The following is a 26025-nucleotide window of genomic DNA, read 5'->3' as shown; positions in this document are numbered from 1 at the left end:
TATACCGCTATTCCAAAGATCATAGCGGTGAACAGCAAGTAAGCTAATTAGCAAGTAAGTCCTTCCTTACCAGTGCTTTAGATACTGCTTTAATTTTGTTTATCCTAATGTATCTAGACTTAAAGCGTTAAACCTTACCTTCTTTTATTTCCTTATGTCATTCCCCCGATGATTTCCTTCCCATCAGTCTACCGCTTCCTTATAACAAATTAAATCCCATTCCCCGTCTTATTGCTAAATGCTTTTTGATTGGGTCCCATCCTCTTTCTCTTTTGGTTTTCTCCTTAGCATTATTACCATTGATTAATGCCGTTAAGCAATCCATATCTTTAACTTCCAGAATCCTAAGAAACCTGTCGTCAATAGTAGGTCTGTGGGATGATTTCCAGTTCTTTGCCAAAAGAGTCCTAGCACATGTCACTAAATTTAATATTACTCTCCAGTGACGTTTCTCATTCGTAGCATCAATAACCGAGGTCATATTTAACATTTGTTAACAGCTCAGGTACAAAAGGGTACTCAGTTTTTAAAATTGGCTTGATGTTTTTGTGTGTGTTTAACCAAAAGCGTTTTATTGCTGGACAAGCCCCCCAGATGTGATAGTAAGATCCTTTTTCTTTCTGACATTTCCAGCAATGACTATTTCCCAGTTTATATAATGTGGCAATTCTTACTGGCCTGTAATAAATACCACCTGTTCATAACCTTTATGTAATTTTCCTTTAGATCCTGTGAGGCTGTAAATTTGTTAGATTTCTCCCAAGCGGTTTCCCAATGTTTGAAAGATATTTCATGCCCTGTTTCTTCTGCCCATTTTATCATGTGTGTGGATATTATTATCTCCTGTTCCAATTCCCTATTTAAAAACAGACTGTACAACTTGGATATTTTCCCTTTATCCTTTGCCCAAATGATTTTATCCAATTCATTCTGTTCTTTTTCAAAACCCTCCTTATGTAAGTCTTCTTTAAGCATGACTTGAAAGTATCCAAACCAACTAACCGTCTTACCTGCAGCATTTAATTCTTCTCTTGAGGCTAAGCCTTTACTGTTGTTAAAATTCTCTTTTAGTAAATCTTTATATCTTATCCAGTTTGAATTTCCTTCCCATCTTCCAAAGAAAGCATTGAGGGATCCCTAGATAGAATTTGCTTTTTACATTTCTCCATGTTTTCAGCAGGGCTTTTCTGATTGAATGATCATGGAAATCTCTGTCTATCGTGTCCTTATTATACCATGTATAGGCATGCCAACCAAATCATATGTTAGTTGCTTCTAGATTTAATAAATGCTTATTCTCCAGACTTATCCATTCTTGGATCCATATAATGCAGCATGCCTTATAATACAGTTTAAAATCGGGTAATGCACAGCCACCTAAAGCTTTTTGTCTTTTTAATATATTCTTTTGTATTCAATAAACATAAATTTATATATTTATTTAATATATTTATTTGTATCCTGCTCTTTTCCCAGGACTGGGACTCAGAGTGGCTTCGCAGCATTAAAAACAGTACAAATAATAATACAATTAAAAACATTTTTTTAAAGTACATTAAAAAGGAATTAAATTATTACGGTATTAAAACAGTTATTAAAAGAATAAAACATTATTATATGAAATATATAAAACTATAAATATAATGTAATTTATATATTATAATATATATAATCTAACAATATAGTATAAATAATAATATATTTATATATTTATAAATATATAAGTATGAATATGGTATTTTAGATATATACATATGTATGATAATATATACACACAGTGCTGAAAAGAGGTGTGTGTGTATATACACACACATATATATACATACACACACACAATGCTGAACATATTTTTAAGTATTGTGGTTTTCAACAGTCCAGAACACAATGCCAAAATAATCCAATTCAAGACTGCTTTAGTGACACTGGCTCAATGCTAGGGAAGCCTGGGAACTGTAGTTTTGTGAGCCATTTAGCCTCTGTCAGAGAGCTCTGGTACATAATAAACTACAGTTCCCCGATTCCCTAGTATGCCATACGCGGGCATACCATAAGCCACACTACAGTCCATTGAGTGGCACACGCGCCTATGGTGCACACACACCATGCCGCCACGAGCACAAGCCCCATTCTATTGAATGGACTTGAGCTTATGCGGCATTTACCTTACACAGGTGTGTGTGTGTGTGCAAGAACGGATCCCCGCATAAGGCAAGGCTCCACTGTATGAGGTCAATTTATAGTCAAGTATATACGATATCCCCCAATTTCTCCCTCCCCTCAATTAGTTGCTTAATGTCTTTTTCAGCAGAAACAAGTTGTTTGCATTTTAGGAGACAGATGTCTGCAAAAACAGGAAGAGGCTTGTGGTTATGCCATTTCACAGTACACCGCAAAAGTACAAGGGTTGCAAAAGTTATTTAGAGAGAGGACAGAGAACATTATGTTTGGTCTTGTCTGGTTTTTAGTCTGACCCAAAGTTCACCCATAGCATTACAGTCCGCCCTCGGGTTATGCGGGGATCCGTTCCGGACCCTCACCCCCGCGTAAGCCAAATACCGTGCATGCTCAAGCCCCATTCAAGTGAATGGGGCTCGTGCATGCGCCCCATTCATCCAAATGGGATGCGCCGCCCCTTGTGCCCCATGCGGTCCCGCGCGGCTTTCAGCATATGCTGAAAAAAAGAGTGTTCTCTCCTCCCATTAGCCCCCTCCCCAGAATATAATGTCTAACTCAGACGAACATGCCTACAATCCAGGAAATGTCCCAGACAGTAGGAAAGGGGGACCCCGCCTCAAGAGGTTTTTGCAAGTATGCGGAACTTAATTTTAGCAGAGTCTGCCGAAGCTAAAATTGAAGTCTGTCCTTTGATTCAGCAAAAGATGAGGTCTGACCGTTGTCTGATCTTCTGTAGAAATCAGTTCATCATTTTATATCAACCCAAAATCATGGCTTCTAATACATTTATTCAGCTAACTTAACTTGGCAATATAGGTGTCCTAGATGTACTATTTTCCCTTATCAAGAGGGGGTCTGAAAAAGTATAAAATTGGCCAGAACTCTTTGTTCTGGACCCAGACAAGATTTGAGCTTTGCCTCTTGTCTTGGTCAACTTGCTTGATTTTGTAAAATCAAATAAAGTTTTGTTCCTGTGAAAATTCTCTGTTCTCGTCCAGTCTTTTTGGCTAACATACTGGGCAGGGAGAAAGATCTGCTTTTTGCAGTTTGCGATTTCAGAATGTTCTGCATTTGTTATTGGCTTAGTAGAGGTATCACCGCAATATGGACTTTGAAATATATATGATTAATGCAGCTGCCCCAGCATTTATAAATCATTTGAAGTTACTGTATTTTCTGTTTAACTTTGTGAGAATAATTTGTGAATGCTATTCCTCTTGTCTGCATATGCACATAATAAAGTGTGCCAGAAATGACCTAATTTTTCAGTAGGAGCACAGACGTGTGTTTTTTTAAAGGAGAAGCCTCTACCTGTTATTTACAATCTATAAAATAGGTCTACACATTTCCATAGTCACCATAGCCACCAAGAAACTTACTAATAGTATTTCCCCCTTTTCCTCCTCTTAGATGCCTTTACTGTATAACAAGAAACATATCCAGATATGCTGCAGATCTTAAGCCTTTGCCTCCCAACATCAAAGATAAATTGATTAAATCGCTAAGTGTCCGAGGACTATTGACGGATTCGAATATTAGTATGGTAAAGTTCAGTTTTGACTGCTTATTTGTTATGTTTTCATCACTGTGCCTTACAAAATAGAAGATAAAATTATTATTTTCATTTTTGACCCACATAATCTTAGTTTTCATCTGCGGTAACTGCAGATTCTGAGTACAATTCTTTGAAGAGTTATCTTGATATACAGTACATGTTTTAACGCTTTAAGGCAAACTTTTTAAAAACACAGTGAGACACTATTGCAAAACGCTATTGTTAAGGAGCTATAGGAGGGAAAGAGGAACAGGATGTGTATAGGGATAAATATATGCGTTGTACAGCATTAATTTTACAAGCAATTTCAAATCTTACATTGGATGCAGCAGCTCAGAGTTTTATTCATACCGGAAAATCAAATGTTCATCCTCTACTGCTGGTCTTCCGCCTGACATCTGCACTTAAATTAGTTTCTCCTGCTTTTTGTTTTGAATTTATGGGTATTTCAGATTTCCTTGAAGAGGGTAAGAACAATAGAAGTTTGTGCATTTGATAGCACTGTTCTGCCAAGTTCATAAATAGTTTCAAGTTAATTGTTCCATATAAGTACTAGCTTGTTCCTCTCCTTTAGCTTTTTACATGAACTACAGGTTTATAGCAACAGTGAACTCTTTGGGTAGGTGAAGTTCTTAGCAGCCAGAGGCCTATTAATGTTCCTTTTACAATATGACTCATCCCTTTCCTATTTCCAGGCCTATTTCTACTGGCAAAGCTATTAAAATAGGCATGAATAAATCCTCAATAATGCTGACTGCTTGAGGCAACACAGAATGGTCAGCTTCACATAATAGCAGAACTCTGTTAATTGGTCCCTTGAAAAGCTTTGACACACTGCTGATTCTTCCAATAGCAAAGAAACATCTCTCTCTTGCTTTTCTTCATGAACGAAGATTCAGGAAGACCTGTGCTTTCTAGAAGCGCGTGTTGATGGCCTAAGAACGCCAATCCAAGATAACAAGTCTGGTTGCAGAAAGACCAAACAGAAAGTCTCCTTGGGTGATGTTTCCAGATTGTTGCTTCTTTCTGCGTTGTCATTTCTCTTCGAGACTCGTTCGCCGTGAGCTTTCCAAAAAGGCTGCAGCATCGTAGATGTGCTTCTCCATGCCTCCCATGCGAGGCCAGGGTGGGCATTGTTGGTGATCAATTTGGCCAGCCTGAGGGTTGTTTCAGGAGTCCTTGTATCTCTTTTCTTCGGACGCCCCCTCTTATGCTGACCCATGGCGAGTTCACCATAGAATACTATTTTTGGGAGGTGATGGTCCTTCATCCTAAAACGTGTCCTTCCCATTGCCGCTGCGTCCTCAATTGCAGGCCTCAATGCTAGTGATCCCTGCTTGCTACAAGGACAGCAACATTTGTCACATAGTCAGTCCAGTGTTATTTAGAATTGTGCGTAAACAGCGCTGATGAAAGTGTTCAAGGAGTCGTAGGTGTTGGAAGAGGTGACCCATGTTTCAGACCCATAAGGAGAATAGACAGTAAGTGGCTCATACGCGCTGATTTTTGTGCTTCGCCTCAAGTGTTTGTTACTCCAGACTCTTGTGAAGCCTTCCGAATCGATCTCTTTATCAATTTTGGCATCTGAGGAGATGATGCTTCCCAGGTAGGTAACTGCTGGGTGCACTTAAGCCACAGATTTGCCTACAGTGATGTGGGGATGGTAGTGTTCTCCTATGGTACAGGCTGGTAGAGAACTTTTGTTTTCTTCAGGCTGACTTCCAGCCCAAAGAGCTCTGCAGCTGTAGCTAAACAAGATGTTAGCGCTGCAGAGCTGCTTCCATATGGCAACGAAGGCGCATCATCAGCAAAAAGCAGCTCACGGACAGTTAGTTTAGAGTCTTAGTGAGCCCTCAGACGGCTTAAGTTAACAGGCTACCATCAGTATCGTAGCATATATAAATGCCGTCTTCTTCGAGATCTGCCGTAGCCCTTGGAGCGTCATGCTGAAGAAGATTGTAAATAGAGTTGGAGCGAGAACAAAACCTGTTTCACACCATTAGTTATTAGAAAGGGCTCCGGAGAGCATCGCATATCTGACTTGACCATGCTGGCCTTCATGTAGCGGATATTATTTTGAGGAATTTGTGGGGGGGGACATCCTACTCGTTCCAGGATCTGCCACAGACCTTTCTACTCCCAATTTGACAAATGTTACATAGAGTCCTTTGTTCTGCTCTCTACATTTCTCTTGCAGTTGCCTAAGGAAGCATGGCTTCAGGGAGAAGTTCTCTGCAATAGCAGAACGAAAATCTGTTCAGCAGTATCCTTGCAAGGATTTTTCCAGCAATGGAGAGCAGTGTTATACCTCGATAGTTTTGAGCAATCAGTTTTTTGCTTCTTTTTTCTTATACAGGGTGATGATGACTGCATCTTGGAGATCTGATGACAGTACATCAGGGGTCGGCAAAATCGGCCCACGGGCTGGATCGGCCTGCCAGGGCCTTGGGACCGGCCCCAGCCCGGTCCTGCCGCCGATTGCGCCCCTATCCCAGCACCCCCGGGAAAATACCGCGTTTGGGGGGGCCTGCCACTCCGGGCCCCCCCAATCCCGGGACCTCAGGACTCTCGCACGAGCGGGGGGCAAGGCGAGGCAAGGGGGCAAGCGGGGCAAATGGCGGGCAAGGGGGGCAAGCGCGGTATGGGGGGCAACGGCGAGCAAGGGGGGCTATGTCTATAGACAGCCTCAGAAACATGCATTTATATTAACATTTTTAAAAAAAAAGCAAATTTTTTGCGTATCCCTCCATTTTTATAAAAGTGTCCTCCATTTGAAATTTTTGTCTTACATTTGTCCCGGTTTGGAGGTCCTGACTTATGGCAACCCTATGCCCCCGCCACAGCTTTCCACGCTGCTCCGGGCGCCATTTGTGTTCTAAAATGGCGGCCGAAGTCTCACTTGACCTTTCCCATCGCGGGGCAGGATGGGAAAGGTTGCGCGAGACTTCGCCGCCATTTTAGAACACAGCGTGGGCCTGTAGGAGGCCTGTTGCGGTCGCCAGAGCCCTCCAGCAGGGCTCAGCGGCCGCAGCAGGGCTGTAATTGTATGGCCCATTTTGTTTTTTACTTTCAAAATATTGAGTGTGCAGTGTATGTAGGAATTATTTATATTTATTTATTTAAATCTTTTAAAATTATTTAATTATTTGTTTTTTGGCTTCGGCCCCCAGTTGTCTGGGGGACAGCAACCCAGCCCCCAGCTCAAAAAGATTGCCTACCCTGCAGTACACCTTTACCCAGCAACTCACAAGGAGTGTGGAGTTTAGCATGGGAGTACAACCTCCATGTTTCCAAGCTTCAGGTGGAATTCCATCAATCCCGGCTGCTTACCTTTTTTCAATGCTGTATGGCCTAAGGGTCTCTTCCAAAGTGGGAGCTATGTCCAATTCATTTTTCATCGGTGTGTAGTGTCATATGTTGAATAGCTGAGACTTGGACTACTCGGTTGGCACTAAAGGCTTTGGAAATGTTCAGCCCATCGGTTCAGAATGGAAGCTTTATCTGTAATTAGTGTGTCTGTCTGGACTGTATAGGGAGCTTGGACCTGATAGTAGGTCGAAACACGCTTTAAGAGCTTTGTAAAATCCTCTGGAATCACCCAGACTGCACAACGTTGTGTCTTTTCTGCTAAGTTGATCCACCACTTGTTCTGAATATCACGAGTTTTGTTGGAGTTGACTACATGCGAGGGGAAGGCTGCTTTTTTGGCATGGCAGGATGGCTGGGCGAGGTGTGCCTGGTGAGGCAGTTTCTCTCTATGCCAACAGCTCTGGATCTCTTGGTTGTTTTCATCACACCAGTCTTGATTTTTCTTGAGGGAGAATCCTAAGGATTCTCCGCAGGACTGCAGGATGCTGGTTTTTGATATGTTGCCAAAGCGCTGTAGAAGAGTCTACAGGATGGTCTCAAGTTTTGTTTGCAATTTGCCTGGAAGTTGTCTCTCACGGCAGCTTTTGAAGATTGTGACTGGAGTCTCCTCTTAGGTTTAACTTAAAATGAAGATTTAGTTTACATCTTACGTGCGATGATCTGTTTGACATTCTGCACTGGGCATCATTCAGGTATGAGGGCATCGCAAATATTTCTCTGGCGCACTAGAATGTGGTCAATGAGGTGCCAGTGTTTGGATCAGGGATGCATCCAGGTTGTCTTCAATCTATCTTTCTGTTGAAAGATAGTGTTTGTAGTAGTCAGCTACGTTTCGCACAAAACTCTAGCAGGAGGCGTCCGTTATCATTACAGTTTCCAAACACCAGCTTGCCTAAAAAACTTTCCAGGCTTCAAAGTTCTTTCCTACTCTGGCATTGAAGTCACCAAGGATAATGATTTTGTCTTTTGTATAAGTTGGCATAGATCTGAGTAGAATTTTGTCTTTCACCGCGGGTCGGCTTGCATGGTTGGGGCATATATACTGAAGAGAACAACATGTGGGAGGTGTAAGGAGATAATGCGATCAGAGTGTCCTGTTGGCAAGGTTTCAAGTCTGGAGGCAATGGAGTTTTTGATCATAAGCCTACACCTGAAATATGTTTTCAGTTTTGGATTTGTCAGACCAATAGAGCGTGTAACCAGCATGTGTTCTTTAAGGCTGCCTTCCTCGTGGAGACGAACTTCACTAAGAGCAGCGAGTGTCAATGTTAAGTCATGACAGTTCATGGGCTATTAGAGCAGTACGACACTCAGGACACCAGTCTGCAGAATCTGCATGGTTTTGATGTTCCAGCATGCAAGCGTCAGTCTATTTGCCCTTTGGAGGCCGGTGTGTGCCTATGTTTCTTTGTCTTTGTTTTGACCGCATCAGAAGATGCCCGTTGGCTGTGGCTAGCCAACCGGGTAGATGGGGATGAGCTTTTTTTAGGCCACCTTTTCTAGGCCCCTCTCCATATGGAGCAAGCAGTGCTCTCCTTTAAAAAGGCTGCTTGGTCATTCAGGATGCTGCCAAACAAGACGTCATCCCCAGTTTAATCTCAAGCGACCAAAGTCCTGAACAGCCTGCATGCAGGGTTGGGTCTGTGGCTCCAGTGCATCTTTACACCTGCCGTTTTGTCCCTTGCCTATCGCTACAGGGCTTTTTCGGAAGTTGGATGTATCCTTCAGCCTGTGCGATGGATTTTTTCTGGTGGAGCGCAGCATGCACAGAATTGGCTCACCCGTTAAAACCAGAGATTTGACTGCTGAGTGTCATGGCCAGCCAAGAGCCGATCTCAGAGGATGAGGAGGAGGATGTAGCTACTCTAGTGCAAGGGGAAATTGAGGCTACACCAGGTGCTAATCCTGCTCTGCCAGATCCCAGCTGCGATCTTCCAGCCCCAGAGGAGGAGACTCAGCCAGGTCCTACTGCTGGTGGGATTCCTCCTGAGGCTCAGCAGCCTAGTGGTGACTCAGGGGAAGAGCCAAGCCTGGAGGTGCCTTCCTTTAAGCAACGCAGGGCTGACAGTGCTTGCATGCGTCGGTCCAGGAGAATTGCTGAGAGACAACTGGCAAACAAGTCTCAGCTGGCACCAAGAAGAGAGTTTCCTACTTAACCACATGGGAGACACCAACTCAATGCCAGAGTTTATTGTACGATCGTTTGGTGTGATTGCTGCTTGCACTGGCTCCCTGTATCTTGACTCCTTGTTGCCTTGACTCTTGACTTTGGAACGGACTGGACTATTGCTGCCCTCTGGCTGACCTGACCCTGAACTGGACTGACTATCGTGATCCCTGTTATCCTGGCTTTGGCTTTTGGTTTGCTCTTTATCTCACTCCCTGCAAGGTTTATGGACTATTTCTAGCTGCATAGCTAATTACCTTGTTGAGCCATCCTTATTGGTGTATGTTTGTGTGTGCTGGCCGCAGTCCAGGACACTGAGACCTTGACAAGCATGGACGGTGGCAGCGATGTCCTCGGGTCGTAGGTTTGATTAGAGTTTCCTTCTCTTAGATGGCTTACCTTACAGGGTTAGACGAGCACCATCTGCCCAGGTTTGGGATTAGAGTTTTCCTTCTCCTAGGATGGTTGCCATAAGGCTAGAGAGCCCATCCTGCCCTTTGGCGCTCTTGGTCAGACCCTTCGGTTGTGACCTGTCTGGCATGGGAGGCCTTACTGGTGGCTATTATACCACCAGCAGCATAGCGACAAGGGACCGTCAATGGAGAGGAGCAAACAATACAGTGCAGAATGTAACAGATGTAGGAACATTTTGAGATGATGAGTTTGGAGTTAAAGCCATAGTGACATAAGATTTAGAAGATGTCTAATCACAATTTTCTCCAAGGTCATGAAAAGCTCCTGAATGTATTACTAAATAATAAATGAATAATGCAATGATGACAATTACAGTTTATCATTTTAGAGCACTATGGGTGGGTGAGTATTATATTGAAAACAGAAATGGTGATTTCAAAGAAGTAGCTGTGTAAATCTGTTGCAACATTTAAAAAAGGGAGGGAAAGGGGAAAAAATCTAGCAGCATCTTTAAGACTAACTTATTTTTATCTTAGCATGAGTGTTTGTGGATATTAGGCCTGAACAGACGGGCCAAAATAAAGGTGCTTCGGGTCACTTTGAAGGTATGCTGTTTAAATGACACATGCATCTTAAGAGGCCAGAAGCTGGGCCAAAGCTGTACTCCAGTCCTTAGGACTGGAGCACGGCTTTGGTGCAGCTTCTGGCCTCTTAGGATGCATGCATCATTTAAACAGCATACCTTCAAAGTCACCTGAAGCAGCTTTATTTTAGCCTGTCTGTTCAGGCCCGTTAGTCCACTTCTTCAAATGAAACTGTGTGATATTAAACCCTCAGGTTACTAAGCATATTTGTACAGTTGTGAGAATGGGATAGACTGTAACAGACCGACATTGTGACCCTCACCTAAAGTCTTCTAAGGGTTGTATGAGGTGATACAGATCTTTACAGGAACCAATTCCTATTGGTATGTGAAAGCAATAAATCTGGTTACCAAAAGTAATCTCCTTGGAAGTTAAAATCATCTCTGAGTAGATACTTTTTATTATATATGAAATAGTGAGGACTTGTGTATTAATATACTAGTATGTAGTGGACCATGAACATATTATTTTTATTCATTCCTTTGCTAGTGGATTAGATTTTATGAACAGAATTCACAGAAGAGGTGATGAAATGTTTCCTCATATAATCCCCTTAATTATTATTATTATTTACACCTGCCCATTTTTCTTCCTCATCATCTGTCAAAGAAGACAGCATTGACACTGGGAGAATGGTGGAGGGTTGGAGAAACACAGACCTTTGGCATCAGGCTGTAGCAACATGTCTGCAGTAAATAGTGCAGTGAAACCTGAGATGGGAAAGAATGGGATTCTACTCTGGCCAGACACACTGGAGTTGTGATATCTAGCCTACAGCAGGAAGAGTAAAGAGAGCTGACTGCAGAATCCTTTACTGAGCATGCAGGAACAACAAAACAGAGAAAATGGGAGACCAGATGAACCTCTGGTTCTGCCAGCATATTAAAGAAGCATAGATCTATAAATTTGGTTCCACCAAATTGGAAATCATACAAAAAGTGGTAGCCGTTGAAAGAAAAAGTCATCCTTGGGTGCATTTAGGAAAAAGGGTTTCCACTGGTTCCTAGAAAATTAAGATTTTTATTTAATTGTTTATTCATGCAAGCCATATCTGACTTGGTTGATACATTTTATATGTGCATATTGTAAGTTTTTGATAAAATGTTTTCTGAAACATAATGAATTACTCTTCATTTCTGTGGCATAGTGACCTGTCCCTGTGCCATCTCCTTTATTAACTGAGGTATGCCTGTACTGCACTTTTAAATATTCTAGAGGAAAGAATTTCAGTTGCAACTTCGTAGTGGCACTTTGTGTATAGTAGGCGTAATACAGGACATCCCAGCAGAGTTGCTCATTCAGTATTGTAATTCAGTTAGATGAAACAATTTATTGAGACACCAAGCTCAGAATAAGGACAGTGGAAAGTGTAGTAAAGCCATTTTGTCTTTTTGTTTAGCTAATATTTTTCAGGCATGAGCATAACCACTGTCCCTAAAAACATTAAACAAAAGTGTTTTTTCCAACCTTGATATGGTTTCCTTAGGTGCTGAACCCAACCCCCCCCCAAAAAAAAACAAAGCTCTTATCTGCCAAAGTCATTTAACACACTGCCAAGATCACATATGCTCAATATGATAGAGAATAGGCATAGCCATGGAGACAACTTTTCCTGTGCAGCTGGAAATGGGTAGAGTGTGACAGAAATTAAAATCATCAGAGGTGTTTCAGCTATACAGCCTTCTCCAACTGCATGTCAGTCCAGTGTATTAGATAGCAACTTCTTGCATCCTAGCCAGCTCAGGATGGGGAATGGGGTAATGTGCAACACCATGTTAGATGTGACTGACATTTTTGTGTTTTAGGTTCTGCATCCTGCAGTGGAGACTCTGGATCTTCGGGACTGTGATATTTCAGATAATGCTCTGCTACAGCTTTGTAACTGCAAACAACTTAAAAAAATAAATTTAAATGTTTGGAAAGATAACAGACTGACAGTTACTTCAGAAGGTATGTTTTCAGTGTGATGATTATTTAAAAAAAACACTGAGGAAAGGAAGTAAAGTTTTACTCTGCCCCCCCAAATTATGTTTTTTTATTAAATACAAGTGAGACAAAGATTGACTATACAAACTTAATATAAACATAAAATTATTACCTGTTTATCTAGTATAGTAAATATAATAATATGAAAAAAGAACGAAGAAAAATAAAGAAAAAGAAAAAAGAAAAAAATGTAAAACAAGAGAGAGATCCTTCAGCATTTTCTTCATGCTTCTTACCTAATGTCACGTTAACATTTAATTGCAAAAAAGCAAAAACAAAGATCCTCATTTAAATCACGATGATTATCTTTAAATATTAAATACTACTACTTATATGAGCCTATTCAGTCACTCTTTAAAACCACAACTCAATATGTCTCCATATTCATTGCTTAAATATCTTATCAGCTGTTCCCAGCTTTGCACAAAAGTATCCATTTTATTCACCTTTAAAAGATACATCAATTTATCTAAATTAGCCAAATCTAATAGTTTTATTAGCCAATCTTGCAGTGTTGGAATAGAGGAATTTTTCCACATGCTGGCATACTGTAACCTTGCAGCTATTATCATATAAAATAATAATCTTTCTTTTGATTTGTTCATATTCATATCCTTTTCTCTCATAGTCAATAAGTACAATTCTGAGGTCATATTTAATTTCACATTCAAATTTTTTTCAATTTCTATATGAATCGATCTCCAATTTTTTTTAGCTTTTTTACAAGTCCAACATTGGTGATAGAAAGAACCAATTTCGTTCTGGCATTTCCAGCAATTTGGATTCATTTGATTCCATGCTCAGCAATGAAACCTGCTGGGTGACCACGGACAAGTCATATTCTCTCACCCTCAGGAGAAGGCAGTGGCAAATCCCTTCTGAACAAATCTTGCCAGGAATTCCCATGATAGCATCTCCATAAATCAGAAACAGCTTGAATGCACACAACAACAACAAAGATAAATTTGAAGTGGTATTTGTCAACAGGAACACTGAAAGTGAATTCACTTTAAGTGCAGAATATGGAATGGGAATTGTTCTACTGCTGTCACATTAATTTCCCAGTTTAGGTTATCATAGATGTCAGCAGGTAGCGAGTCTTTTTAAAACTATTGTGGATTGCAAACTGCTAGCCACACCCTAACCTGATGTGTATTGTTTTTTGTAGTGTTCTAACATTCGACCAAGTCTGAATTTCAGTATTTGCAGCAAAAACAACAAAGGGTCCTACATTTTCATAACTAATCATTTTGTTATAGCCTGAATTGTTGTCAGACACGATATGACAACCTTGTCAATGGGGAATACCTTTACTTTTAAGTGAGCTATAGTCCACGAGAAGTTCATGCTATAACAAATGTGTTAATCTTTAGGGTGCTGTAGGAATCCGTTGTTTTAAAAGGAAAGCAGTAATGCCCTGAAGTAGCACTTTATTAGTCAGATTTAGTGCTAACAAGGGAAAGAGCGCTCAATTCCCAATTCAGAAAATACAATTATATTCAGTTGTGCTGTAGGAGAAATGGAGATCCAATAATAGGTATGCCTATTACAGACTTTCAGAAAGTTGTACAGAAGAGTTGTTGAACACTTTTTTAATGCTGGGTTTTACTTATGTGCACCTTCTAATTAAGCTACTTAGGTTTCACTGGGCTCACATCCCAGCAGTCCCTGTTTTAAACAAACAGAGCTGGAGGAGGCTGTCAGGCTGATTAAGGGCTCCAATTTAGACCATGCCTCTATTTCTTCAACTATTTGGTTAGATTCTTGCCCCTTCCAAGAGCCCCTTTTCCCACGCTTTGTCCTCCTCCCCACATTTTTTTCTTTTTATGCTTGTTTTCCTTAGCTCTAATGCTGTCAAGATAATCTCACTCCTTGATTTTAGAACATTACTTTTTCGAATTACAACATCCAGACTCACCCAACCATCATGGACACTGGCAAAGCTATGAGCATCTGGAATTGCACTCCAGAATGTTTTTTTCCTAGCCTCTGTTCCTGATGTGGTTATATAGTTGAACCCCTGACAGTGAATAAGATGTTTATTGGATTTGTTTAGCTGAATGGGAGGGCTCAGAAACAAAGAGAAGGAGAATACCAAGGAAAAGAAGGTGATTGCTTGCTTTGTTAAAAGCGTATATAAGCGTTGCTGTATTGTGAAAAGCCAATAGCATAGTCGTAGAGCATATACCTTTCATTCTGAATACTCTGGGGATGGTCTCCAGCATTAAATTACCTTGAGACAGCAGGGCTGGGAATAATAATAATAATAATAATGGAATATTAGTTTGAGACTTTGCAAAGCCACTGGCAGTCAGAATCAGTGTAAATAGGCCAGATGTTGATGGGAAAATTGATGCATCATTTTTTATCTATCTTACTTTACCCTGAAACATGTCTTGTCTTCATTTTTAAGTTTTGAATGCCTCTCTGTACTGGAGGATATTTCAGTGTTTTGTGTGTGTGTCCTGTACCTTCAAGTAATTTCTGATTTATGGTGACCCTCAGGCAACCCTATCATGGAGTTTTTGGTTTTTTTGCAAGATTTGTTTAGAGGACATTTGCCATTGCCTTCTACTAAGGCTGAGAGAATGTAGCTTGCCCTGGATCATGCTGTGTGGTTCATGACCAAGCTGGGAGTTGAACCCTTGTCTCCAGAGTCATAGTCTTACGCTGAAACCACTACACCACACTGAGTCTCACTGTTGACCATCCTTAAAGCTTTAAGGGAGTGTGTACTAGTCGTTTTTCTGTGTCTTCTATTCTGCTTTTCTCATGCATTAGAAAACAGGGTTGGCAGTCTGAGAAAACAAGAATGTACAAAAACTCATGCTCCCTAAAATGTTGCTAAGGATAATCAATAATAAATGTTTCAGACACTAGAAGAAAGGATGGAGGAGTTAGAATGAAGTTTGGTCCCAAAGCACATGATGAGTCAACATTTCTGAAACTGTGCAGGGGTCTCTTACATAATGAAGGTGTGATATAGATGGAAATAAAGAAGATTTCTGACAGAGATACAATTCATACCAATAGATTACAAAAAATCAAACCTTAAGAGCTTAAGTCCATTCTTAAGTCCAGTGTTTCTCCACTGTGTACTAAATTGCTATCTTTAGCACATTAATGAAGCACAATGACCATATCACTATATTGTCAGAGGTGGGCAAAGCTTATACATTTGTCCAAATTCATTCAGATTGTTTTTAGTATTGTTGTGGTAAAATTTAGAAATTCAAGGAATGCATTTGAGGGAATGTATTATTTTGTCATCAAGAGGGTAGTTTTCAGAACAAAGTGACCCACCTCTGCCCTCTCAGGCAGCATGCCAGCCTCTTCATACATGTTCAAGCAAGTAGCAAGTACATTTCTATACCGCTTATCAGTGCACTTCAGCACTCCTTAAGTGGTTTACAATTACAAGCTGGGTACTTATTTTAGTGGCCTCAGAAGTTGCCAGGCTGAGTTGACCCTGAGCCCCTGGCTGGTAGTGAACTCACAACCTTGTGGTTTCTGCATGTATGGCTTCAGTACAGGCATTTAACCACATTTAACCTGCACCACCAGGGCTCCTTCTGTGATTGGATAAAAGTATAAAAAAGAGAGTGCATATTTGAAGTGGAGAATAAGCATAGTGTTGGACCATGACTCACAGGGTAACCTAGAGCAAGTCACACACTCGCAGCCTCAGATGATGGCAATGGCAAACCGTTTCTGAAGAAAAGTATCAAGAAAACCCTATGATAGGGTTGCCATACGTCAAAAATAACTTGGAGGTGCAAAACAACAACGAAACCTTAATTTTAGAAATTCAGTATAGCAACAGGTTAACATATAAGGTACTCAAATAAGGAAAGACTGTTGTATCATGACAGATCTCATGCATCATCAGGAAAATTGCTGCTCCAAGGCTGTACCAGTCAATTCTGTTTTTCACTTAATTTGCTAATTTTAGAGGAAATAATCTGTCCATGACTTACCTACATAAGAATGCAACCTCCAAGACCCTCTTCCTAACAAAGGAGACATCTGTATATGAGTTATGTGTGGCAAGGTGGCTCAAGGCTTAGCACTATAATTCTAATAAATCCCAATAAAACACAAATTAAGTTTTTTCTTCTTCATTAGACATGTGATTTCACTAATTTTCATGTGGATGGTGCAAAAAAATTTTTTCACTGTCCTTAAGATAATTATTTCTTTTTATGCTCTCTTATATTCTGGAAATAGAAATCCATCTCTATGCAAATGACTTGCTTTCTCTCTCAAACAGGAGTTGCAGCGCTGGCCTTGTCATGCCCCTATTTGTATGAAGCCTCTTTTAAAAGATGCAGCAACCTTACAGACAGCGGAGTCCTTGCCCTTGCTCTTCACTGCCCACTTTTACGAATAGTTAACATAGGTGCTTGTTCCAGCATCACAGATGCATCACTGCAGGCACTTGGGCAGACCTGTACACACTTACATAGTGTGGATTTTTCATCAACTCAAGTAAGATTGGTGGCAATAAAAATACATATTTGCAGAATGATTTAAGCAGTTAAAAAGACAGTTTTAAGAACTAATTAAGAATTAGCTTTATTATTGTCAGTGTTTGGGGATTTGTAACTAAAAGCATGTGAAATAATAATAGGAACAGTAGTAATAGTAATCTCAATAGTCTAGTCATAAAAATACCCTTGATAGTACTGAGTTCTTTTGGTCCATCATCATCTTCATTTGGCTGCTATCAGGTGTTTGGATTTGGAAAAGATTTGGGGGTCTTTTTTGGACCCTTGCTCCCTCTGGGATTCTAGGAAACGTAGTCCAAAAATATAATGTTTCTAATGTCAATGAGCCTGTGGTGGGAGGGTGTGTCATTTCAGCTCTATAATCAAGGCTTGTGCCACAGGTTGGGATTGTTGGGTACTTGCCAACGCTTATACTATATCAGGACCTCTGCGACAGAAACCAGGTCCCTATTCCTTTTGTAGCTCCATTTACTATTACCACCTGCTCATCCTTCCTGTCCTGAGGTAGCACATCCAGCAAGTACAGCAGCTAGTACTAGTGGCCCTGTCTTCTTCGGCAGTGGTTGGAAGTGAGCCTGGCAAAAACAACAGATGGGTTACTCTAGTGAAAAGGAGAGGGGACCACTGAAGATACCTTGTTTGAAGGCCCCTTGAAGCCCAGGAGTGGTGCATTACTGTATGCTGGCTTTGTAATTATATCAATTGAAATAAGCTTTACGTCACCTTAACATGTATGTTGCTGGATGGAGGCAAAACAATCCATATATTTAAAGAAATTATGGTTTTCATGTAGTACAAAGTAGATGATTAGATATTTGGGTCCAAACTGTAGCCATCCCATATTACTGATAGGTTGCAAATTTTAGGATATTATCTCCCATACCTGACCCCCACATGCAGTACGTTCCAAGAGCTAGGTATAGGCAGCTGCGGAGTTCCAACACTTGTTGCCCTAATCCTTCATGATTGACTATGCTGGCTGGGGCTGCTGGGAGTTGTGTGCTAAAAGCATCTCAAGGGTCACCCCCCCCCCATATAATTAAATATCTTGTTTCTAGTATTGGATATTTGCGTAGTGCTGGTTGTTGGGGTTTGCACTGTTTCTGTATCAAACTCTCCACTTCTAAAGCTGCCAAGTGAACTTGGCATACTGAAACTTCTAAAATAGTAGTTACGTAGCTTGTAAACTTGATGCTCATTTTTAATTAGTGTAATAAAGTTTGTCCTCTTATGTCAAAATAATACCTCTGGTACTAGTATTGTACTCTCATCAGGTAATCTGAAGAAATTGATTAAAATCCACAAATGCTCATTATGAAATAAATCACTTAGTCTCAGTGGCACTGCTAGATTCCTTTTCTATTGCAAGCTTTTTATGCTGAAACAGATAATACAGCTATCTCCTTGAAAATGTTAGCAAAAGCTTCATTTGGGTAACCATATGCCAATGGATCTTTCCCCCCATCCATACCCACCTGATTAATGTATGTGAGGCAAAGCTAAATTCAGGCCACCAGTTCTGTATGGTGTTTCATCAAAAGCGAGATGGATAAAGCTTCTATTCTGGCTGCCTATCTGAAATTGCAAAAAGAAGAAACAGTCAGGTTGCAGGTGGGTATCCATAATCAGAGCTCGGTTTGGGTTCCTGCAGTATTAGGTCCACTGGGCTGGGATGAACTTGAAAACCAAAAGTCCAGATGGACATATTTAACTCAGTTGAAAGTTAATTGGAAGTCCCATTCAAATCAGTGGAATTTAAGTAAGTGGAGGCTTAGTCTTGGCTCCTGAAACAGCATTGTCAGGTGTTTAAATGCAATAATGTCAGTTGTTTCATTATTCCAGACTACAGTATTTTATTATTCATAATCTGTTTTTATTTATTAAATTGCTTTAATAAAATGTTTGTTTTAATTGAGCAGTTGCTGTATTTCAGTTACTATGTCAACAGGAAATCTTATTTTCTTCCCCATTCAGGTTACTGATGATGGTGTTATAGCCCTTGTTAGTGGAAAGTGTTCAAACAATTTAAAGGTAATCTTTCAACATGTTCAGTTGAAGTCATTATTATTTGTATTATACTTATATAATACCTCTGAGTAAAAATATTTGTGCTTTTTCAAGGTTTTATATATGAATTATATCTCAAGATGTTTATGGGCCTAAGTAGTTGTTGTACTAAAGAAGTGGGAGGAGGGAAAGGAGGATAAGGGGACAGTGACGTCATCTGACTGCCACTTGTGTGAGTGCCCAGAAAATGGCTTTTTTCACCAGGAGCATTGCGCAATTGGCAGTTCACTCACAAGTTTCTCCCGTGAATGAAAAGAGAAGGGGCAGGGATGGGGCAGCTATGGGAGAGAAGTGGAGTCCTGCAGTCAGTGTTGCTGATACCACTTCCTTCCCAGGGGAATCATAGTTTAAAAGCCACATGTGATAATTTCCCTAGAGGGGCTCACTGACACTTAGGTTGCAGTTCTTTCTACATTTATCTGGTATCAGTACCCTAACATCTGAGTAGGCATGTGTAGGATTGTACTTTTAAATTATTTTAATGGGTTTATTTATTTTTTAAATAATTTTATTAGAGTTTTAAAAAATGAGAGAGATACAAAAATCATAAACATTATCATACATACATACATACATACATGCATGTTGAGAAGTTATATAGTATATTGATATTTATCTGGTGTCTTACATTCAGAGAAATTTCTCAATACATCCTTATACTCTCCTATCCCTTTACCCGCTCCTAATACCTTTCTACAACCAAAACTAAAATTCAACCCATCCCTTCTCTCTTCCTCTTCATTCACACCCACTCTAACCTTCTTCACTTACTTAACTTTATTCCTTCTATCTTCTCCTTTCAGACTCTTCTCTAAACTTATCTTACCTGACTCCTATTCATTCTGTTAACTTCTCCCCTCATCACTCTCTATCTTCCATACTAAAAAATAACTTCCGCCACCATTGTTTTGTAAAGCCTATTATTCTCTTATATTGAGATTATCTTCTATAAGCTCAATTATTCTTAATTATTTAATTCTAGAAGATAATTGTTTTCCCCCAAAGTCAAAATTAGTCTAAAAACATAATATACCCTAATAAAGAGATAGATAGGTAAGTGCCTCTACTGTAGTTCCAGATAAAATGAGTAATTATATCTTTACTCTCTATACCTTATTTCTGAGTTCTTTCTAAACTATTATAATAAGAAAAGCTACCTTTTAGCATAATATCTTAACATCTAGCTACTGATATGACAACTATATCACCCCATTTCTTCTTAATATAATCTAGAACATTACACCAGTCTTTAGATGCCATCTCTCAAGAATCTTCTTTTATCACACAGGAGAGTTTGTCCATTTGCATCATCTCATATAGATAAATAGACCATTCCTCTAAGTTAGGTAGCTCTTTCGTTCTCCATTTCTTTGCATACAGAATCCTGGCAATAGAAACCATAAAAATTAAAATTCTTCCATATTTCTTATCCATTTGTTCCTCTAACATTCCTAACAGCATAACTTCAGGGGTTATTTTTATATCAATTTCTAAAATCTCATTTATTTCGTTAGTAATGGTTTTCCAAAATTCTTTAGCTTTCCCACAAGTCCACCAACAGTGGAAGTATGAACCAATGGCTTTTCGCACTTCCAACAGATATTATTTGTATTTTTATATATTTTGGCTAATTTTGCTGGTGCCATCTAAAATACATCTTAAACCAATTTTCTCTTAAATTTTGGGTTTTAATGGGTTTATTGACATTGGTTTCTGTTTCATGCTAGTACTTATTCTTCTAAATAGGAGATTCATATGGAGCATTGTGTAAATCTGACAGATGTAGCTGTGGAAGCTGTCCTCACTTGCTGTCCAAGGATATACATCCTTCTCTTCCATGGATGCCCATTGATAACAGGTGATTTGAAGTGTGACTGAAGCAAAGACTTTTAGTTAATTTGTAATACATGTTTTAAAATTTTGACTGATGAGACTTGAGAAGAAATAAGCATAATGCCATTAGAACTATCTTAACCTGAAGAAAAGAAGATGGTAGATCTTTAAAGTTACTTTTGCAGATTACAGTTTTCAGAATGATCCACCCAGTATGGCCGTGGCAAGTTGTAATTCAAAAGAGTAATATTTGATTGAGGTATGGCTTCATCAAAGATTTTGATTCTGGTTTGCAGTAAATGTTTAGAAGTGCATAGTGGAGAAGGAAGGGGAAAGAAGAAGAAGAAAAAACAGGTTTGCTACTGCTTTTACATATAATTTATTTGTAAAAAGAACTGTTTGCCTCACATTCAAACAGTTTCCTCTTTGTCCACCAATATAATAGCTATCTTATATGCTTGAAATAATTAATACTTGCACAAGAAGGCATATCCCAGTGGTTCAAAAATATTCAACAGCGATATTAAATTGTTTAAAATTCTTTAGATTGATTTTAATTGTACAACACTATATAAATAAAGCAATAATAATAATAATAATAATAATAATAATAATAATAATAGTATTGTTTCTCAAGATCTTATAATACAAGGTAGTCCCATCGCTTGCAAAATCTGAGCAGGGCAGTTGATGACTGGGAATCTTGGAAGCTTATCATTCTTAAAACCACCATAAATCAAAAGTTGACATGATGGCAAATAACAATATAGATGGTTCACTAAATGATAATTAACTCTCTGCATTGCATATACAGCAATATCTTTTAATATTGAGATAGAAAGAACTGGGGGGGGGGGTAGAAGGGAGTGGATCTGTGGATAAATGATGCCCTCCCCCATAGTTGTTAGACATAGCTAGCTAGTGGCATCAACTGGCACAAAATAGTGGCTAATATTCAGCTATTTTACTGATCATTATAAAAATAGCTAAGGAGATTGTTGGATTTTTAAGCTAACTTCAAGCTAACTCCATGGCACAAAACAAGTCGCCCCACATTATTTTGTTATTAGATGTGTAGTGTAGTGTTCTGCCAGAGAGCTCTGAACATCTTACATAACGATTCTCAAGTAATCTTCCATTTATTTAAGACAAATAGAGGTACCAATTTTGCCTGGGTTAGAAAGTTGTTAATTTCCATGCCATTCCTGACACTCTTCTCTCACTATTTTCTTTCCCACTGGTCTTTTTGTCCCTCCAAATTGGTACTTGTTCAGCCAGCACCAGCATCACTGGATTAGAACTGTTTTGCCATCACCCACAGTTCATGTGTTATGTTCCCCCCCCCCGCCCATACATACATTCATTTTCTTTCATCCTGTTTTTCCCTCCACCCCATGCTTGTTTAGCCCTTACCCCTGCTCCATCTCCTCTTTAACCTTATCAGATACCAGGAGGCCCTGTCCTTCTCCCTTAGAAACTTGTCATATTGAACAACATGACTCCTGCAAAGGAAAAGATAAGAGGAAGCTGCCTACAGACCCTTAGGAGGATATCACATGAGAAAGGAGGCTCTCAATTTCAAAAAAGAAGATAGCAAGGTCATTTTGAAAATTCACACAATTATGTGATTACTTATCACACCTTAAATTCACTGTAATGGCCTCCCCGAACGCGGCCCAGATTCTGTGCGAAATAAGCCATCACATCAGTGGGTTCTTAATGGCGAATTGGCACCCTTGCGCATGCTCAGTGAGACTCCAGATGACTGGAGCATAGCATATTTATGCGAGTGAGAGAGAGGAACCAAGGAACCCCACAATTTACAAAAGAGGTTGGGGGGCGGGAAGAATGATTGAAAGAACATGCTCTATTCATGTTAAAACGAGCATATATTCACTCTTGTCACGTTAAAACGTGATATAATGGTTATCCAATAGCTCCCGGTCCATGCCTCTTAATTAGCAGGCAGCAGCCCCCCCTCAGCAATGTGGAAGGACAAGCGGAAGCAAAATTGAAGCAGAATTGCAGCATGGCTTCATGGGAAACCCCCCCCCTTCCAGATTTGGGGGGGGCAGGACCAAAGGAGACATGCACATCACACCAAATAACAGTGCACTGAGTGCAAAGTTGCCTAGGAACAGGGTTTGTGACTTCGCTAGTTCACTGCATTTACTTAACTGTGGACTGAAGTGTGATTACGTTCGGAGTGCACTCAGACTGCCAGTGATCCCATGTGGTAACCTTTCACGCATTAACATGAATATGCATGATTGTGTTCAGGATGACACTGGATTATACTTCCAATTTCAGTCGTGTGATATCCTCCTTAATTTCAGAGGATGGCAATGGCAAATTCCCTCTGAAGAAACTTGCCAAAAATACCTTGTGATAGGGTCGCTTTATGGTTGCCATTAGAAGCAACTTGAAGGCAAACAACACCAGAACACCACAGGCCCTATGGAAAAATTAATATTCAAAGTTTGTCTCTGTTCAGGGAACATGTGGCACCTGGTGCAGACTACTAATTTAAGTAATTAAAATTATGTATTGTATTTAAAAAACAAAATAACCCTGAGATGCATGCCTTTAGGCTCTCCTTAGTATCCATGCCATGTTTCAGGCATCTAGGTTTCACTGTCTTCAAGCTGGAGACAAAAAGATATACACCCTGATATACCAACTGCTTTATTAAAAGATGATGTAAGCTGTACTAACTTTCATAAAAGTTTATCCCAGTGCAGTTTGTAATAATGTTAGGGTTTAGGCAGTATGTAGGATACGACATGCTTGCCTGCAACCGAACAGTGGCATGCATAATTTCAGAACATCCACCAATACTTATTTTGGTGACTCAGGTTTTCTGACATGAGCAGGAGAAACTGGAAAGTAGAAGGGACTGCTGGCAATGGCATCAAAACAGCATTTGGTTTCAGAATTAAAGGTTGCAAGGCAAACATCTAGAGATGCTGGGATTTCACAGGTTCCCCTGTGCCATTCATCATTGCAATCTTTTACGAAGGCCCTGGTGTCTTACCATTCCACTTGGCCTGACCCATTATGGGGGTGAAGAATGTGACAACTATTGGACTACTTGTTAGAGCAAGTCAGCCTGCTGTCTCCTTTGTTCTAACTTTGCCCTTTGCAGTTAGCTAGTTCCAAGAAACAAAGTTTCTGTGTTGACTATTTTAAGCAAGGCTGTCTTGAGGAGGAGTCATTAGGAGTGATACAGTTTTTGCCTCTGAATAGTGGCTACCTCAGACTCCATTTTATATGTAGCCTCAATTTTTTGTCTTTTGTCTCACACTGGCATGGTTTTTTTTAGAAGCCTAACAGTAGCTTAGACCTAGAGTTGATCCTTTGTATCCAGTGGTTTCGTTCCAGACCCTTTGTGGATAAGAAAAAACAAGAAGTCCTGTTGTTTCTAAATCCACAAATAGGAAGAGCTGACTATATTTTACCTAAAACAAACAGATGACTACATAATAGCAGTAGGCAAATCAGCTATTTATTTATTGAACATCAATATTATCTCCTCCTCCAGATGACTTCACACAGGCTTAAAACTGATTAAAGTCAATTAACAGAGATGCATTTGAAAGCAATTCAAATAATGCAAAAATAACATGAGTAGAAAAAAACAGAAGTGACAGTGGAACATTAGCTAGCAAAGCATATTGAACCAGAAATGTCTTCAGGACTTATCAGAAGAGAGGGACAAACATACTGCAAAAGGCAGCAAAATATTCATCTAGCAAATAGCAGCAGAAGAACTTGGGATTCAGTTTACATGATACTAGACAAAAATATTAAAATGTATAGATATCTTGTGGAATTATAAAATTGCTTGTAGTCTCTTCATTTTCTTATTTTTTAAAAATGGGTTTCCCCCTCTTGTTTTGCAGATCGTTCCAGAATAGCTCTGGAGCAGCTAGTTGGACCAAAGAAATTTAAGCAGGTTTCATGGACTGTTTATTGATTTTATTTGTTTAAGTTGTAAACAGTAGCTCTTTTCCAGGAAAGAACCATTGCTGGGAAAACCTCTCTTGTAACCACATGTATAGACTGTATTTATTCCCGTTGACAGCCTCAGTTGCTGTACATGTTCCTTCTTGTCCAACCTTAGTTGCATTAATATGTGGATGTTCAAAATAACAAGTTTTGTTTTAGTCTTTGTAGAAGGGCAACACTTGAGGGCTGTAACAAATCATTACATTCCAAGTAAGACATTCTGTACTGATGAAGGGCCAACATGCAAGAAGTTGGATGAAACAGCAAGGCCCAAGAACAAGTCCTGCAGAAGTTTCTCATAGGGCTACCTTCTCAACCATCACTGATAAGAACCTTTTATGTGTCAAGTTAGTGTTTAGAACTTGAACTGCACTGTATTCATGCTACTTCTCATGTTGAAATAAAAATACCAACCTTCAAGTTTGAAATGTGTGTTTTGTAGCCAAGATCATCCAAGATCATCTGTAGCTCTTTGCTGACACCCACTGGCCAGGATGCCAGTTCTAGTCCAGTGAAGACTATTGTGGACACAAAGATTTTTCTTGTTATTTCCTGCCAAATTGACTTTGATTTAAAGCAACCCCTTTGCTGGATCTAATCCAAGTAATGCCCCGGAGGCATTTCACTTTACTCTTATGGACTGACATGGCTATATTTTGTTTTGTTGTAATAGATATGTTAATGTCAGTCTTGCTAGTTAATTATTTCAGATTTCTTTCTAAATGGAGTGTTTAAACATACAGTCAGCCCTGCACATCCAGATTTTTTTTATCCATAGATTCAAACATCCATGGCTTGACTCTGTGTGTGTGTGTTTATAATAAAAAACAAACCTTGATTTTGCCATTTTATATAAGGCTCAGCATTTCACCATTGTATTTAATGGCACCAAACCCCAGTAGATACCAAGGGCCTGCCATTTTGTGCCACAAGGTCCACTTGGGCCCCCAGTATGACAAAGCAATCTATGAATACTCACCAGCTACACACTTACTTCAGGGGAGAGAAGTGTCCAAAATTACCTCTTTTGGTTCCTTTGGAGCTTTCCTGTGAGAAGCTAGGGAGCACTGGTGCTCCTGGCTAGAACAGTGCAAAAATGAAGAGGACACGCTAACCAAGGCCATCTGCTAGAGCCAAGACTTTAAGAATGAGCTAATGAAATGCTCTGGCCAAAGTCCTAAATTTGGGGGGGGGGGGTCTGAAAGAGTGACTTATGCTTAAAAATAACACAGGCTAAGCTAAGCAATGATTTCAGTAAGAGATCGCCAAAAGAAGGCATAGCTCAAGAGTTGATTGATA

General features: G+C 39.7%; 1 protein-coding gene across 2 annotated transcripts in view; it reads left to right on the top strand.

Annotated features, from left to right (window-relative positions):
- The window catches only part of AMN1 (antagonist of mitotic exit network 1 homolog), a 29360-nt gene extending 4214 nt beyond the window's left edge, over positions 1–25146 (top strand). Inside the window, exons 1-7 of one of the 2 annotated variants that reach the window (XM_042468593.1) lie at positions 2631–2808; positions 3586–3718; positions 12130–12274; positions 16581–16798; positions 18793–18849; positions 20632–20743; positions 24621–25146. In XM_042468593.1, coding sequence (XP_042324527.1) covers positions 2741–2808; positions 3586–3718; positions 12130–12274; positions 16581–16798; positions 18793–18849; positions 20632–20743; positions 24621–24694 — 807 coding nt within the window. In that variant the 5' untranslated portion in view covers positions 2631–2740 and the 3' untranslated portion in view covers positions 24695–25146. Of the gene's footprint in view, positions 1–2630; positions 2809–3585; positions 3719–12129; positions 12275–16580; positions 16799–18792; positions 18850–20631; positions 20744–24620 lie in introns of those variants that run through there. The other variant, XM_042468594.1, reaches the window with a different exon arrangement.
- The last annotated feature ends 879 nt before the right edge of the window (positions 25147–26025 follow it).

Source organism: Sceloporus undulatus, chromosome 5 (genome assembly GCF_019175285.1).
Source record: "Sceloporus undulatus isolate JIND9_A2432 ecotype Alabama chromosome 5, SceUnd_v1.1, whole genome shotgun sequence".
NCBI lineage: Eukaryota > Metazoa > Chordata > Lepidosauria > Squamata > Phrynosomatidae > Sceloporus > Sceloporus undulatus.
Note: the sequence above shows the minus strand (reverse complement) of the source record. Positions and strands in the feature narration are given on the sequence as shown.